We start from the raw sequence: 13,038 nt of genomic DNA, 5'->3' as shown, positions 1-13,038 counted from the left end.
AGTGGTAAAGCGCTTACTTGATGCACAGTCAGTTTGGGATTGATCACCATCGGTGGGCCCATTAGACTATTTCAAAGGCCGTGGTATGTGCTCTCCTGTCTCTGGGATAATGAATATAAAAGATCCCTTGCTACTAATGGAAAAAGGTAACAGCTTTCCTCTCTAAGACTATATGTCAAAATTACCATGTTTGACATCCAATAGCCGATGATTAATAAATCAATGTGCTCTAGTGGTGTTGTTAAACAAAACAAACTTTATGTATGTTTGTGATCTCAGTGCTTTTAATTATGTGTGTTACATTATTTATATATTTTGTTGTAGGTGTAATTGTGTGTCTTACAGTATTTATATATTTTGTTGTAGGTGTAATGTGTGTCTTACATTATATATTTTGTTGTAGGTATAATTGTGTGTCTTACAGTATTTATATATTTTGTTGTAGGTGTAATTGTGTGTCTTACATGATATACATGTATTTTGTTGTAGGTGTAATGTGTGTCTTACATGATATATTTTGTTGTAGGTGTAATATGTGTCTTACATGATATATTTTGTTGTAGGTGTAATTGTATGTCTTACAATATTTATATATTTTGTTGTAGGTGTAATTGCGGAGTTCATGGCACCAGCTCGTATTCCCGGTAGTAGTGGATCGAGAAATCTTCACGACAATCTCAGTGACTTGCGGGCCCAAGTTGCTGCCAATCAAAAGGTTTTAAATTCAGTTAACATTATAACTAAGGAAATCAAACAGGTCTGTCAGTGTATCTAGTGAGTGCAATTGGTTTCATGTCACCTCGGACACATACTCTTAGCCACCGAGAATGAATAGCCTTTATTTATTATTTATGTTTTGTATCCAAAAATATGGGTGATTTAGTTATTAATAATTTTATTTAATTATAATACATGTGCTTTAAAATGCTAACATCTAAAATATGAATTATTTAAGCGGTGTTCTCATTATGCGATTTGTTAGACCTACAAAAATTGGAACGTATAGGTGTTCTCACAGTATGATTCAATCGCATGTGACTAGTTGGTGCAACTCGTCACATAATGAGAACGTCCCTTTAATATATTTATATTTTAAAGTTGCAATCTCAAATATATTTTAAATATTCAAGCATTTCAGTAGATCCTCAATGTTAATTACCTTCCCTTCAGACCCCATTCTTTGATTTAAATTTCCTGTAGTTTAAGTCGCATAAAGTACATTGTTGGCCTTATTGAAACATTGAGAGCATCCCATTTAAGAACTTCTTAGTTGTACAATGTATACCAAAAAGAAACGCGGATGAGGTTTTTTTTATATTGCATTAAATCAGATGGCCATACCTGTTAGCAAAAACACACAAGTTTATTGAAACTGTAGTAACTGTTGTTTTTGTTTAGTTTCAGTATATGATGTTATATTGGATGGATAGTTGACAAAACGTTGAGATTTTAAACTTGTGGTTTTAAACAGAGACATTACTTTTATTATATATTGAAATAGAGAAACAAGATTGCAGCTTTAATGTGTTTTCGTTCTTATATACAGGGTATAAATCTAGTATCGGAATTGATAGAAGAATATAGTCTTCATGTGGTGCAAGCATACATGGCTCACATTCAGGTTTGTGATGCATTATGATGGTTGGCACATTTTCTATATCATTACCCATATGGTTAATCTGTTTATTCACCTTCATCCACTGCTGGCTAACAAGTCTTATATTCATACCAACCCAAGTGTTTAAAAATAACATCCTTACACCTCTGTCTTATTGTCTGTCTCTCTGTCTCTGTCTCTCTGTCTCTGTCTCTGTCTCTGTCTGTCTCTGTCTCTGTCTCTGTCTCTGTCTGTCTGTCTGTCTGTCTGTCTCTCTCTCTCTCTCTCTCTCTCTCTCTCTCTCTCTCTCTCTCTCTCTCTCTCTCTCTCTCTCTCTCTCTCTCTCTCTCTCTCTCTCTCTCTCTCTCCCTCCCTCTCCCACTCCCTCTCCCTCTCCCTCTCCCTCTCCACCTCCCACTCCCTCTCCATCTCCCTCCATTTGTGTGTGTTTGATTGCAAAACCATGTCCTTTGTCACACCCCGTATCCCAACCTTTTATCATTCCATCTGCAGCAGAAGTATATATAATAACCACACATACCAGATGTGAACTGTGACCAGTCTGACTGCATTAGAGTGTTCAGATGTCATTTCAAGCATTGTTAAGAGATGCTTACAACCATCTTGCTAAACCTTTAAGATAATGAAAGTGATAGTGATATGCAAAAGGTAATAATGGAAAACATGAATGCCATCACCAATGACAACCATTGACCATTTGGGGAAATAGTTACTGATATCATAATGTGAAGAATACAGAAGGAAATACAGATCTCTTAACCAGAACTAGGTTCCCTTGACACAGTGGAAAAATTCAGCCTTTTAGATGCTGGCAGATTCAGACACAAGTGAATGTTTTGTGGATGATTGGAATCTAGATTAATAATACTTCCAGGAATTTATCCAGGAGTGACGTGTCTGAAGAGATTGGGAAAATTAGCAGAATTTAATCACAGTTGGGATGGTTTTTTAGGTCATTGAGTGATGCAATGCACCGTTGTTAAATTAATTCATTACCACAAACATACACAACTGTAATTATAAATATTTATATATCCAATTGGGAATTTTCAGTGCCACTTTCCTCTGGGAAGGGGCCTATGTTTGGACCCACAGAAAGCCTGGATAAATCCCTGACATCTGAGTAAGAATCTCTAAAAAGCGGAAACAGAATAAATATTAAGAGTGTAACGAATACATCTGGTGGCGAATATGATACATATCACAAATATGAGGTAACGAATACAAATGTGTATTCAAGTGAAAAGGTTTTGCAGAAAGGAAGAAGAGTTTAGTTTTTTTAAAAGTAAAAACGTATTAATCATGGGTGGGTTTTTTTCAACAGAAGCAAAATGAAGGTACACGTAGGGTACCAGTCCAATGCATTGAATAAAAAAAGGATCGGTCTGTGCACTTGATCTACTACAAAACTGGTCTGGACATTATCAAAACAATCGAATCAGTATTGCATTTTAGTTAATGTGAATTAGAAACATAAATTGTACATACAAATTTTAGCATTACATATATGTATTCGTGTATTCGCTTCAGCTAGTGATAAATACAAATGCAACTACGATATAGATCACTGTTCAGTGCATTGAATATTCAAGTATATCGTTATACCCCTAATCATTATTACTTTTAAAAACACACTAATTGCCTTTTGTTTTTCAGAACAATGCTGAAGTAGCAGTGAGAGACATGCTCAGGGAAATTGCAGCTCAAACTAAGTCCAGGACAGGAACCACAACTCTGCATGCAGAAGATTACATGGATGATGGAACAAAAATCAATCTCAGTGTAGACATTGATGAAGAAAAGGTAATTTCTTTTCATACATTAACTTCACCTCTGACCTCAATGCATTTCACTCTTTTTTTCCTTATGGTTGGTCTGAACATTCCAACCATAACAGATGATGGAAGTTTTCTTGAGTTCTTTTTGTGATACGTATCCAGGCTTTCTGCCAGAAAATAATTTGAAGGTACAGTAAAGTACACTTATAACGAACACGCTTAGAACAAACTACTGCATAGAACGAACTGATCGTAAAGTCCCGTTTTATCTGCCTATACATTAATAACCAACTTATACAAACTAACTATCATGGTACCTTTTGGTTCATTATAAGAGTACTTTACTTATGTAATAAAAGTGAAACACATCTGAAGTGACCCTAGTGGGTGGTTATGAGTTTCAAATTGTTTGAAAGTGTACATAAAATGTAAAGGACCACACAGATATAGAGAGAGGAAGCCTGCTGTTGCCACTTCATAAGCTACTCTTTTCGATTAGCAGCAAGGGATCTTTTATATGCACCATCCCACAGACAGAATAGTACATACCACGGCCTTTGTTACACCAGTTGTGGAGCACTGGCTGGAATGAGAAATAACCGACGGAGATCGATCCTAAACCGACCGCACATCAAATGAGCTCTTTAATACTGGGCTATGTCTCGCCCACAACACTAATGGCTGCAGTTGTCAAAAGTATTGTTACTGTGTCACTTGGTCTAGACAGTGAAAAGAAAATATGCAGTTCTATTGACTGGTGTATATTCTGACAAGTATTAGATATTGTCAACAGCTGAACAAATTATTATTATTTTTTGTTTAAATTTATATATTAATAAATTGGTGTATTTGTGCATGAAACATGCTTGTCTATTTTCCTCCAAAATTTGTTAAAATTGGTCAGTATGAATGTTAATGTGTATTTTTAGGGAACTGCAGTATTTGACTTCTCAGGAACTGGATATGAGGTCCATGGCAACTGTAATGCACCAAGGGCAGTAACTCTATCAGGATTGATTTACTGTTTGCGATGCATGATTGGACACAATGTACCGCTCAACCAGGTTTGTATAAAATGTCATGTTTTCGTATTTGTTCTCCAAAATTTAATATTTTACATGGAGAAAAGATTCAGGTCAGCTCATTTTACCCGAATATTTCTTATAATTTTTTTGCCCAAATTTCAGGATTTTCTACAGCCTCCCCCAGTCTAGTACACTTATGGTGGGTGGAGAGATATTCCAGTGTCGTGTTCTGTTTGCAGGGTTGTTTGAATCCTGTGAAGCTTGTCATACCTAAAGGTAGTCTGTTGGATCCGTCGGAGAACGCCGCTGTCGTAGGGGGAAACGTTCTCACCTCACAGAGAATTGTCGATGTTGTCTTCAAAGCATTCAGTGCATGTGCTGCATCGCAGGTCAGTCATTTCACAGTGCTGTATTTTTATTCTGTTGTAGTCATGTCCAGTTGTTTTACACTACCTTGTCAAGTAATAAAGTTCAGTTGATTTTTGTAAGTATTTTGTAAGAAGATTAAACATTTTGTCTACATTTGCTATGCCATTGATGAGGCAGGATCTGCTTGGTTTGCAAAAAAAATAATGGCATCATCACTGGTTTCACAGTGATTCATGAGTGGGTGATATCCTGAATCGGGGTTCATACTGTCGGTGTGACTGTCATTCTATAGACTAGATGAAACACCTGACAGTGTGTGCCATCAGGACTTGGTCAATATATCCCTTGGACTGCGTTACGCAGAGAATAGATATTTGTTTTGTCACTCAGATGTGCTGTTGATTTGCAGGGCTGTATGAACAACATTACGTTTGGCGACTCAGAGGTTGGATATTACGAGACGGTTGCAGGAGGGGCGGGTGCTGTAAGTTACGTTTGTAGTTTTCATTATCGTGTATCGATTCAGTAAATATTTGATGTTATTAACCCGTGTGGTTAAAAATATCTTGGTACATATCAAAGTGATACGTCCCATTAGAATGCCAAGAGGGACGTATCACTTTTGACATCACACGATGACATCATCAATTGGCGCACTATAGCCGTATGGGAATGTTAAGGAAATGAGATGAGTGATATAAAGTAAGATCGATTATGGGTAATAAATAGGATATTAAACTCGCTACCATTTCGTATCATGTTTATGTCCCTCATGAAATAATGTTTTGAAAATTATTTCACTCGGGACATAAACATGTTACGAAATGGAAGCTTGTTTAATATCCTATAATTATGTTACTCCAGATGGATATCATGAAGAACAAAATAGTAGGTGGAAATGAAATATAGCCTGTGACCATCTGCTACATATCATTTATGATTTTATAGAATCAAGTTGATAATGAAGCACAAGAAAGATGCAGTTTTGTTTATTTTTAAATGTTGACACTATACCACCAAATAATAGTACATAAACGTAAATCTCTGACTAAAGCATTAAATGATTTTAAAGAATCAACTTGATAATAAAGCACAAGAAAAATACAATTTAATTTATTTATAAATGTTAACACTATACCACTAAGTAATAGTAAACAGCCAGGAATATGATTTCAAATGCATAATATATCTTATGTCATAAAAATACCAAATTGAATGTATATATTAAAATATATTTTATAAAATGTACTGAGTTTATATTTGGTAAACAAGAGTTGAAAACCTGCATATTGTCTGTTATAGGGTCCGACATGGCATGGTCGAAGTGGAATACATACTCACATGACCAACACCAGAATCACAGATCCGGAGATTGTGGAAAGGAGGTACAGTTTTCTTGTCTGTAATATAAACATCCATAATTGTAGTTGGTACTGAGAGAAACATAATAAGAAATTTATATTGAAAATAAAATAATTTTAATCATGTTTAACTGGCCTCGGTGGTGTTTTGGTTAAGCTATCGGACATACATTTAAGGCTAGTAGGTAAAGGGTTCGCATCCCGGTACTGGCTCCTACCCAGAGCGAGTTTTAATGACTCGATGGGTAGATCATGACCCCCTCTTCTTTCTCATTAACCATTAGCAACTAACCCACTGTCCTGGACAGACAGCCCATATAGCTGAGGTGTGTGCCCAGGACAGCGTGCTTGAATTTTAATTGGATATAAGCACGAAAATAAGTTCAAATTTAATGAAATCATGTTCAGCCTTTGGAAAAAAAACTGTTTATATGTGATTACATTTCATATTGATTGTTCGTGTAGCACTTGCATCTATGATCTTTATTTACACAAGCTGTTTTATGTTTTCATCTTTTTAAGTGTAAAATATACAAACTAACAAAGTCAAAAAGGCGTAAATGGCCAGCTGGGTGGTTTTCAGTCTGTTTTACTGCATGCCTGTGTGGATGGTGTGGACATAGTAAAGTAAGAATAGTTACATGAACCAGTAATTATCGGTTCTAGGAGATAGCTTGTATAGTCAATCCCATCTCATCCTCACAACTGGAATATCAACGGCCATGATATGTGCTATACTGTCCGGAAACTCGCATATAAAAGATCACTTACTGCTAATAGACAAATATTCCTGTCCTGGATGGAGTAGCATGTGGAAGTCAACACCTGCACCCATGACAGGCGTGCACTACAACAGCTTGCTCTGAATGTGCATGTTAAACCCTATGACCATAACCAATGGACAAATGTAGAATATTTCCTCTGAAGCTTATGTCAGAATCACCAAATTGTTTATATCCAATAGCCGATTAACTGATCAGTGTGTACTAAAGAAAACAAACTTGAACTTTGCATTTTCAACTAGATTAATTACAGACATTAAGAAGATCATCTGTGGGTTGCTAGGTGACCTTATTGTTGAGTCGTGTACCGTATTTCTTCACTCAGATATCCAGTAGTAGTGAAGCGATTTCAGTTGGTTGCTAGGTGACCTTATTGTTGAGTCGTGGTCTGTATTCTTCACTCAGATATCCAGTAGTAGTGAAGCAATTTCACTTGGTTGCTAGGTGACCTTATTGTTGAGTCGTGGTCTGTATGTCTTCACTCAGATATCCAGTAGTAGTGAAGCGATTTCAGTTGGTTGCTAGGTGACCTTATTGTTGAGTCGTGGTCTGTATCTCTTTACTCAGATATCCAGTAGTAGTGAAGAGATTTCACTTGGTTGCTAGGTGACCTTATTGTTGAGTCGTGGTCTGTATCTCTTCACTCAGATATCCAGTAGTAGTAATGAGATTTCACTTGGTTGCTAGGTGACCTTATTGTTGAGTCGTGGTCTGTATTTCTTTACTCAGATATCCAGTAGTAGTGAAGCGATTTCACTTGGTTGCTAGGTGACCTTATTGTTGAGTCGTGGTCTGTATTTCTTCACTCAGATATCCAGTAGTAGTGAAGCAATTTCACTTGGTTGCTAGGTGACCTTATTGTTGAGTCATGTACCATATATATTCACTCAGATATCCAGTAGTGAAGTGGTTTCACTTGGTTGCTAGGTAACCTTATTGTTGAGTCGTGTACTGTATTTCTTCACTCAGATATCCAGTGGTAGTGAAGAGATTTGACTTGAACTCGGGAACTGGTGGCAAGGGGAAGTACTGCGGTGGCGACGGAGTGGTTCGTGAACTGCTGTTCCGGAAACACCTCACCCTGTCCGTGCTCACGGAAAGACGAGTGTTAAAACCGTATGGAATGAATGGTGAGCTGGATATATGTACAGAACTTCACATACGTTGTTTTCGCTTGCTATTTATTGCACAAGTTTATTTTGCACAAGAATATATACCATGATACCGCGTAGCAGTCAGATGTTATGTTCTTGTGCAAAATAAACGAGTGCAATAAATAGGAAGCAAATTCAATGTATGTGGAGTTCTGTATTTATTACATACCTTCTTTTATTTTTTACAAAAATATGTTTTAATTTAACGTCATAATACACTTTCTTAAATCTATTATTCAATCCTTCTTTCATGGATTTACTTAACGTTAAGAATCATACTCTGCGGCAATCTTGTGTCATGTTTCAAATACGATGTGATATAATTTGTAAATCAGACATGGTGTCAGTAATAAAAAGGCGCTAACTCCAATAAAAATAAAAAGAGAATTCCTCATTTAACAAGTTCCGATTCATATCGCACATATGTGTGATACAAGATAATTTTATCACACTGTTTGAAAATGTCTTTATCACTATAATACGATTGAATAGGTATGTAATAAAACACATTGAGGGCCGATAACCAGCATTGGTTATGTTGAAAAATTAGTTTTTCAGAATCACAAGTTCATGTTTAAAACATTCTGAAAATCTGAAAATTAACTTTGCTTCACTCCTGTTAAATGTATGTCCCTTTGTCGGCCTTCAGTACATTTTTAGATGAATGTAGAAATATAGCATGGACATTTATCGTGTAAATTTCCATATCTTTACTGCCCTACTAAGGCAAAATATGTTAAACAAACATTCCTTTCTATATATTCTTTGCATTCCACTATATTTTGATCTTTGTGCGAAAACCTGAGTTAATTATTTGTTATCCATGCTGGGTTTTTTTTTGGATCAATTTACTGTCTTTATAGGAGGTGAACCAGGACAAACTGGAAAGAATCTGTTATTTTACAAAGATGGTCGAATCATAAATCTTGGAGCAAAGACATCAGTTAGAGTAGGACCAGGGGTATGTAATGCTTTTATTAATTTGGTTCAGTTAACATTTCACAAGACATAACTTCTGCAAATTACTGACGCCATATAACCGTAAATAAAATGTGTTGAGTGCGTCGTTAAATAAAACATTTCCTTCCTTTCTGCAAATTATGTACTACAGAACATATCTGTATCATAGGGAGGCCTGAGGTGCTTGCGTCGCAGGATCAAACCACCTCTGTGGATCCATTCAACTGATTGTGGTTTTGTCTCATTCCAACCAGTGCACCACAACTGGTCATGGTATGTGCTGTCCTGTCTGTGGGAAAGTGCATACAAAAGATCCCTTGCTACTGATGGAAAAATGTAACAGGTTTCCTCTGATGACTGTGTCAGAATTGCAAAATGTTTTACATCCAATAGCCGATGATTAATTAATCAATGTGTGCTAGTGGTGTTGTTAAACAAAACAACCTTTTTTTCATATGAAGACCAGGTCCCCCATTGAAACGGTGAACCGGAGGATACCTTGCATAAGCTTCTCATTAGTTAATAGACTTATTGTTATTTTATGTGGTGGCCCACCATGGGATGTAGCTGTGTTATAGGTTGTACGATCCTGTCCCAACACAATTGGTACATAAATAGAGATTATTATACGAGCTTGTGTGTCACACTGATTTCATGAAACGAGTGTTAGGATTTTTGCATTAGCAGCAAGGTCCGATTAGCAGCAAGGGATCTTTTATTTGTGCTTCCCACAGGCAGGATAGCACAAACCATGGCCTCTGTTGAACCAGTTATGGATCACTGGTCGGTGCAAGTGGTTTTGGAGTCGGTATCTGGATTAAAAATCCCATGCCTCGACTGGGATCCGAACCCAGTACCTACCAGCCTGTAGACCGATGGCCTAACCACGACACCACCGAGGCCGGTGTGTTTGTGGGAAAGTGCATATAAAAGATCCCTTTCTGCTAATGGAAAAATATTTATAGGATACTAAACAAGCTTCCATTTCGTATCATGTTTATGTCCTGAGTGAAATAATTTTCAGTTGTCAAGAGCTTTAGCGAGTGACAATGAAAATTATTTCACAAAATGGTTGCAAGTTTAATATCCTATTTATTACCCATAATCAATCTTAATTTATATCACTCAACTTGTTTGGTTGACCTTCTGTAAGGTTGTAGTGCGCCAATCGATGACATCACGAAGTGTTAAGTTCCACTTGGCGTTCTAGTAGGACGTATCACTTTGATATGTACCAAGATATTTTTAACCATATGGGTAATAATGCTGGTTATTGTACAGGATATCTTTCATCTGGAGACTCCTGGAGGTGGAGGGTTTGGTCCTGTCACTGATCGGGAAGTGTCGAAGCCAGCGGGGAAGAAGAGAAGACATGACATGATGACAGGCAGTGTCCACCAATACAAACTGACCCAGGAGTCTGCGTAGTATCTTAGTCATTAGCTGCATGGTTGTAACTAGAAATGGATGGGGATAGTCCACCCCGTAAAAATAGGAAAATGTGAATTTTGTGTAGCTGGAGAAAACATGATTACTGTGGCCTGATTCCTTTTTTTTTTTTTTTTTTTTTTTTTTTTTGTTGCCTCCAACCCCCTAAGTGTTTCAGGCTAGATATGGCCCTAGAATATATTGTCCTTGCTACTCAGACATTTACTCAACTCTGGCAAGAAGATGGGTTGTTTTTATGATTCAAATCTGGAATAACTTCAGCAATGCCATGGAGAATATTGTCTTTGCTACTCAGACATTTACACAATTCTGGCAAGTAGGTTATCTTTATGATTCAAATCTGGAATAACTTCACCAATGAATCGGTTTGTCATTTATACTCAGATATTGACGTAACTTATTTACCCAGAAATGTTTCTATAAAGTTGGTAAGCACAGGCCTTTCTAGTTAGAAAATTTTATAATTCAAATCTGGAATAACTTCACCAATGAATCGGTTTGTCATTTATACTCAGATATTGACGTAACTTATTTACCCACAAATGTTTCTATAAAGTTGGTAAGCACAGGCCTTATCTTTCTAATTGGAAAATTTATAATTTTACCTGTACAATGGCTTGTCATTTTATACTCGGATATTGCCATACATGTACATGTGACTTATTTCCCTTTAAAAATTTCTGTACATTTCTTTAAGAATGTGCCTGTTTTTGTAATTAGATATTTTCATAATTTTACCAGAGTAGCTCGTCTTTTTATACTGGGTTACTGACATAACTTATTTACCATGAAAAGTTTCAGAATGTGTAAATTTGTGTAAAGGCATACTGTCACGGATTTAAGGACCTTATTTCTCTAAAAATGGATAATAAATAAACATTACATTCATTGTTGGAAATCAAATCTAGCTATCACATCACCTTAACTGAATCTTGGCAATTTTAGTTTTTGAATTATGGACCATTGCCATAATTCAAATATTTTTGCAAAATATAATTAATAAATGTAGTATGGTGGTTATGAAGATGGTTGAATAAAGTATATTTAGGGACAAATCAAATTATTTTTGTTCAGATAATACTTTTTTAGGCCATTAAATAGGTCAGTGGTCTGTGACAATATGCCTTTAAGCACAGGCCTTATCTTTCTAATTAGAAATTTTCTTAATTTTACCAGTATAATGGCTTGTCGTTTTATACCCAAATATTGACATAACTTGCATGTCTTTACCCTGAAAAATTCTTGTAACGTTGTTTAAGCACATGCCTTATCTTTGAAATTATATTTTAAAAATAATTTTACATGTTTAATGGCTTGACTTTACCTACTTTGATATTGACATAACTTATTTACTCTAAAAAGTTTCTCTAAATTTGGTAAGCACGTGCCTTATCTTTCAACAGAAGCATATTGCTACCACTTATTAAAAAAAATCCAAATATACTAAAACGCAAAAGAAACGCAGGTTCTCATTAAATTGGATATAAAATATTAAAAAAACAAAACGAAATGAAGATTTCAACATTTAATTTGGAGCTACACCAATTCGGCACACATTGGTGTTGGAAATTTTTGATTGAATTCCTTTTAGGCTATTGTTTCATGTCATAAAGTAGGGTGGGGGTCCATGTTAAAAATGTGAAAGAGACGACCTGTAGCATTGTCAAAGTCAGTATCGCGTGTGACCACCCTGGGCATTCAAACAGGCAGTGCAACGTCTCCTCATTGAGTTGACAAGCCGTTGAAAGAATGCCTGAGGGAGTGAGTTCCATTCATGGACCAATGCTGCCTCCAGCGCCTGCATATTCTGAGGTTGTCCGCGAGCCTGAAGGCGACGTCCGATTTCATCCCAGACGTGTTCGATAGGCGCCATGTCCGGTGATAAGGCTGGCCACGGCAACGTTGGGATGTTGTGCTGAGCCAGCAACGCCTGTGTTGCCCTGGCAGTGTGCGGCCTGGCATTGTCTTGCTGCAGCAAGCGCACATGTGGGTGAGCGACAAAGAAGGGAACGACGTGATTGTTGATGACGTCATTTTGGTACACGGCGGCATTAACGCGTTGTCTGAACACATGAAGTTGTGTTCTGTGGTTGAATGAGAACCCACCCCACACCATCACACTACCCCCGCCCCATCGGTCGGCCTGCAGAACGCAGCAGTCGGAGTAACGTTCATGTCGACGTCGCCATACTCGGATTCGGCCATCAGCGTTGGAAACATTGTAACGGCTCTCATCAGTAAACAGAACTTGTTGCCACTGGCCACGTCGCCATCTTTGATGTTGTTGCGCCCACTGTTGACGTTGTTGGCGGTGCCGAGGGGTCAATATTGGTCCCACATAAGGACGGCGGTTACGGAGTCCTGTTGCCCTCAGACGGCGTCGGACGGTATCGGCGGACACTGGACCACGTGGACCACGCACCTGGTGAGCGGTGTTAGCTGCTGGCAGCATCCGATTCCTAAGGTGGGTCACCCGGATGTACCGGTCTAGGGCTGCGGTTGTCACCCTCGGGCGGCCGGTGCGTGGTCGATCGTTCACAGA

General features: G+C 37.5%; 1 protein-coding gene across 1 annotated transcript in view; it reads left to right on the top strand.

The window, feature by feature from the left end:
* Nucleotides 1–11,364, top strand: part of LOC121388999 (5-oxoprolinase-like) — a 52,330-nt gene extending 40,966 nt beyond the window's left edge. Inside the window, exons 25-34 of the mRNA XM_041520587.1 lie at nucleotides 606–715; nucleotides 1,547–1,621; nucleotides 3,275–3,421; nucleotides 4,326–4,460; nucleotides 4,661–4,810; nucleotides 5,200–5,274; nucleotides 6,093–6,175; nucleotides 7,903–8,063; nucleotides 8,951–9,048; nucleotides 10,329–11,364. Coding sequence (XP_041376521.1) covers nucleotides 606–715; nucleotides 1,547–1,621; nucleotides 3,275–3,421; nucleotides 4,326–4,460; nucleotides 4,661–4,810; nucleotides 5,200–5,274; nucleotides 6,093–6,175; nucleotides 7,903–8,063; nucleotides 8,951–9,048; nucleotides 10,329–10,475 — 1,181 coding nt within the window. The 3' untranslated portion in view covers nucleotides 10,476–11,364. The remainder of the gene's footprint in view (nucleotides 1–605; nucleotides 716–1,546; nucleotides 1,622–3,274; nucleotides 3,422–4,325; nucleotides 4,461–4,660; nucleotides 4,811–5,199; nucleotides 5,275–6,092; nucleotides 6,176–7,902; nucleotides 8,064–8,950; nucleotides 9,049–10,328) is intronic.
* Nucleotides 11,365–13,038: the final 1,674 nt, after the last annotated feature.

Source organism: Gigantopelta aegis, chromosome 14 (assembly GCF_016097555.1).
Source record: "Gigantopelta aegis isolate Gae_Host chromosome 14, Gae_host_genome, whole genome shotgun sequence".
Taxonomy (NCBI): domain Eukaryota; kingdom Metazoa; phylum Mollusca; class Gastropoda; order Neomphalida; family Peltospiridae; genus Gigantopelta; species Gigantopelta aegis.
Note: the sequence above shows the minus strand (reverse complement) of the source record. Positions and strands in the feature narration are given on the sequence as shown.